The sequence below is a fragment of the Akebia trifoliata genome, chromosome 11 (assembly GCF_017979445.1).
Source record: "Akebia trifoliata isolate Shusen 1 chromosome 11, ASM1797944v1, whole genome shotgun sequence".
Classification (NCBI taxonomy): Eukaryota; Viridiplantae; Streptophyta; class Magnoliopsida; order Ranunculales; family Lardizabalaceae; genus Akebia; species Akebia trifoliata.
Window position 1 is genome coordinate 16140135 of NC_141385.1, and position 4027 is coordinate 16144161.

At 41.4% G+C, this 4027-nt stretch overlaps 1 protein-coding gene across 1 annotated transcript; it reads left to right on the top strand.

Annotated features, from left to right (window-relative positions):
- The first annotated feature begins 678 nt into the window (after positions 1 to 678).
- Positions 679 to 3745, top strand: LOC147391047 (pentatricopeptide repeat-containing protein At5g16860-like). The gene is given in 2 exon segments (XM_086459851.1): positions 679 to 1961; positions 1964 to 3745. Coding segments are annotated over 2 exon segments (2553 nt in total). The 5' UTR covers positions 679 to 1027; the 3' UTR covers positions 3583 to 3745.
- Positions 3746 to 4027: the final 282 nt, after the last annotated feature.

A 4027-nucleotide genomic window follows, 5' to 3' on the forward strand; every position in this document is an offset into this window, starting at 1 on the left:
TCAAAATAAATTCATGTTATATACAATTCTTCAATTTTTCGTATAAATTATCGATTGATGCTTAAAATGAGTTATTCTTCTAAAAAATTTATTACTTTTAACAAATATAAAATTTTTTTACTTTTGAAAAAAATCATTAATTTGTATCTTTAGTATAAAAAATTATAACTGGATTAATAATTTTGTTGATAATATGTTAATTTTTGTTATAATGATTTGAAATACTTTTTTTCTCATTCGATTCTTGAGAATATGGGTACTCGTGATTTTTTATGGTTCCGATTTTATTTATTTTGAGACTGGACCCGGAACCGAATTAATATTAATGGTTATGGTTTTAAGTTCCTTAGGAACCGAACCATTGACACCCCTAACCGGAACCAATGGGCAATTGTGATTTTTATTAGTTCAGGTTCTGGTTTCAAACAATTTAAAATCCAAATCGGAATCGATAAAATAAATGGTTCATGATTTTAGGTTGCTTCGGAATCGAATCGGAACCGACCCGTTGACACCCTAATTATATTATCATCGATCTTTTGAATATTCATTGTGATAATCTGACTATCCCACGTGATAAACTCAATCGACTATTTGAAGTGACAAATTCGGGAATTGTACATTTGCGCTCCTTGGGATACACAGCTGCACTTCCTCATAAAAAGTGTGTCTCGAGGGAACCATGTATCCCAAGGAGAGCAAATCTACAATTCCAAACTTGTCACGTCAGGTAGTCGATTGAGATTGCCACATGGGGTAGTCAGATTATCACGGCTCCTTGAAAATAGAAAGAAGAAGAAGAAGAAAGGAGAGAGGCCGTATGCTATTTGCCGAGACTTGTTAACCTATGCCTAATGCAGTCGACAGCCAGCATAAATTATTTTTTGCACCAAGCGCGTATAATTAGCCGGAAGAGCGTGTGCTTCAGTGCTTTTGCTCAGCAAAAAACAAACAAGCACTTAGTTAAGGCTCAAGACTCCAGAGAGTGGAATACTAATCATAGGGCCATGGGAATAAAGACCATATCATGCGACTCAACTTACCTTTAAACCTACGACAACTTCCCAAGACAAAGCCAACAATCACCCATTCACTGCACACCACTTGTTGGAAAGAATGCAATTCCCTTTCCAAAGCCAAAAACTTCCACCAACAACACCTAGTGAGAGGTCTCACAAACACACAATCCTCACTCAACCTCATCTCCATCTACATATCCTGCGATGCCCCACTTCACGCCGTTCCCTTACTTCAACGCCTCCCTCCATCTCCCTCCTCTGTCTTTTGGTGGAACACTCTCATTATACAAAGCGTACGCTTCGGATTCCCACATCAAGCTTTCAACCTTTACCTTATGATGCTTAGATTAGGATGGAGGCCTGACCATTTCACATACCCTTTTGTCCTCAAAGCTTGCGGTGAATTCCCATCGTTCCGATTAGGAATTTCGCTGCACGGTGTCGTTTCTAGCAATGGGTTTGAGTCGAATGTGTTTGTTTGTAATTCTTTGGTGGCAATGTATGCGCGGTGTGGTGCTTTGGCTGAGGCTCGACAAGTGTTTGATGAAATGTCTCAGAGAGGAGTAGGGGATGTGGTTTCGTGGAATTCGATTGTGGCAGGTTACGTGCAGAGCAGAGATTCGGTTAGAGCGTTGGAGATGTTTTGTCGAATGACGAAGGAGGATCTGAGGCTGCGACCTGATGCGGTGAGTCTTGTTAATATTCTCCCGGTTTGTGCTTCTATCAGAGCATCGAAACAAGGTAAGCAAGCCCATTGTTTTGCTGTTCGAAGCGGTTTATTTGATGATTTATTTGTGGGTAATGCAATTGTTGACATGTATGCGAAATGTGGAACGATGGGAGAAGCAAAGAAGGTATTTGAATTGATGGAAGTTAAAGACGTTGTGTCGTGGAATGCGATGGTCACTGGGTATTCTCAGAGTGGTAGTTTTGAGGATGCTTTCTTTTGTTTGAGAAGATGGAGGAAGAAAAAATTGAGTTGAATGTCGTGACATGGAGTGCTGTTATTGCGGGTTATGCTCAGAGAGGACATGGTTGTGAGGCACTCAATGTATTTCGGAAAATGCAGATTTCAGGCTCAGCACCCAATGTGGTAACACTTGTCTCCCTTCTGTCGGGTTGTGCTGCCGTGGGAGCGTTGCTTCAGGGGAAGGAAACTCATGGTTTTTCCATTAGATGTATTTTGAATCGAGATTATGGTGATCCCGGAGACGATCTTATGGTGAACAATGCACTTATCGACATGTATGCAAAGTGCAAGAGTGCCAATAATGCTCGTGCAATCTTCGAATCAATACCAATAAAAGATAGGGATGTGGTAACTTGGACAGTCATGATTGGTGGTTGCGCTCAACATGGTGATGCTAATGAGGCATTGGAATTCTTCTCGCAGATGCTTCAAGGAGCTAATGTTCCTAATGCTCATACTATATCCTGTTCTCTAATGGCTTGTGCCCGTCTTGCTGCTCTTCGGTCCGGTAAACAAATCCATGCATATGTAATTCGTAATCGTTACGAGTCTGTGATGTTATTTGTTGCCAATTGTCTTTTAGACATGTACTCCAAGTGTGGGGATGTTGATGCTGCTCATAATGTCTTCAATAAGATGTTCCAGAGAAATGATGTCTCTTGGACATCTCTCATGACAGGGTATGGAATGCACGGCCGTGGTGAAGAAGCTCTGATTGTTTTTGATGGGATGCAAAAAGCCGGTTTGGTGCCCGATGGGGTTACCTTCGTTGTTGTGCTCTATGCATGCAGTCATTCTGGGTTAGTTGACAGAGGGATCAAGTACTTCAACAGCATGCATAGGGACTATAGGGTGGTTCCGGGGGTGGAACATTACGCTTGCATGGTTGACCTCTTGGGCCGTGCTGGTCGTTTGGATGAAGCCATGGATATGATCAAAGGCATGCCAATGAAACCAAGCTCGGTCGTTTGGGTGGCATTGCTTAGTGCTTGCAGGACCCATGCCAATGTAGAGCTTGGAGAATATGCTGCAGAACGACTTTTAGAATTAGATTCTGAATCTGATGGGTCATACACGCATGATGGGTTATACACGCTGCTTTCAAACATATATGCCAATGCTGGAAGATGGAAAGACGTAGCGAGAATCCGGTCTTCGATGAAGAAGATTGGTATCAAGAAGAGACCTGGATGCAGTTGGGTCCAAGAGAAGAAGGGCACCACGACCTTCTTCGTAGGTGACAGATCTCATCCACAATCCCAACAAATATATGAGGTCCTTGCGCAGCTAATCCAACGTATTAAGGCCATTGGGTATGTACCCGAAACAAGCTTTGCTCTTCATGATGTAGATGATGAAGAGAAGGGTGATCTTCTATCTGAACATAGTGAGAAGCTGGCTCTTGCTTATTGCATTCTCACTTTGGCTCCTGGAGCACCCATTCGGATCACTAAGAACATTCGTGTTTGCGGTGATTGCCACAACGCTATCACCTACATTTCCAACATAGTTGATCATGAGATCATCGTGAGAGACTCGAGTCGTTTCCATCATTTTAAAAAGGGATCTTGCTCCTGCCGAGGCTATTGGTGATTTTATACATGAGGTAAAACATAAGCTACAAATCACATTGATGCAAAAAACTTGCTAGGCACAAGCTGTATAAGAACAATTGATGCGAAAAATGTTGAACTTTTGAATCTTCAGACTGCTCTTGGCCAGTACCATGCTGAAAATGAAGCCAAGTTAAGCTTAATATATATGCTGAAAATTAAAAGAGAAGGAGATTACAAAGGAGGCCGAGAGAGCCCCCAAGACGAAAAGCAAAAAAACAGAGAAGACAAAAAACAAGATCTTAATAGATACATTAGCTATCTCATCTAAATACAAAGTCCTCGAAAGAGAACTTGGAGAAGTCCTTGTTTAACTTCGCCTAAAAACACAATAGTCCTAAAATTTCCATGTACATCGAATGCAAATTGTTCTTCTTACTTTAGAATACCCTGTTGTTTCTCTCTTTCCAAAGGTCTCAAGCTAT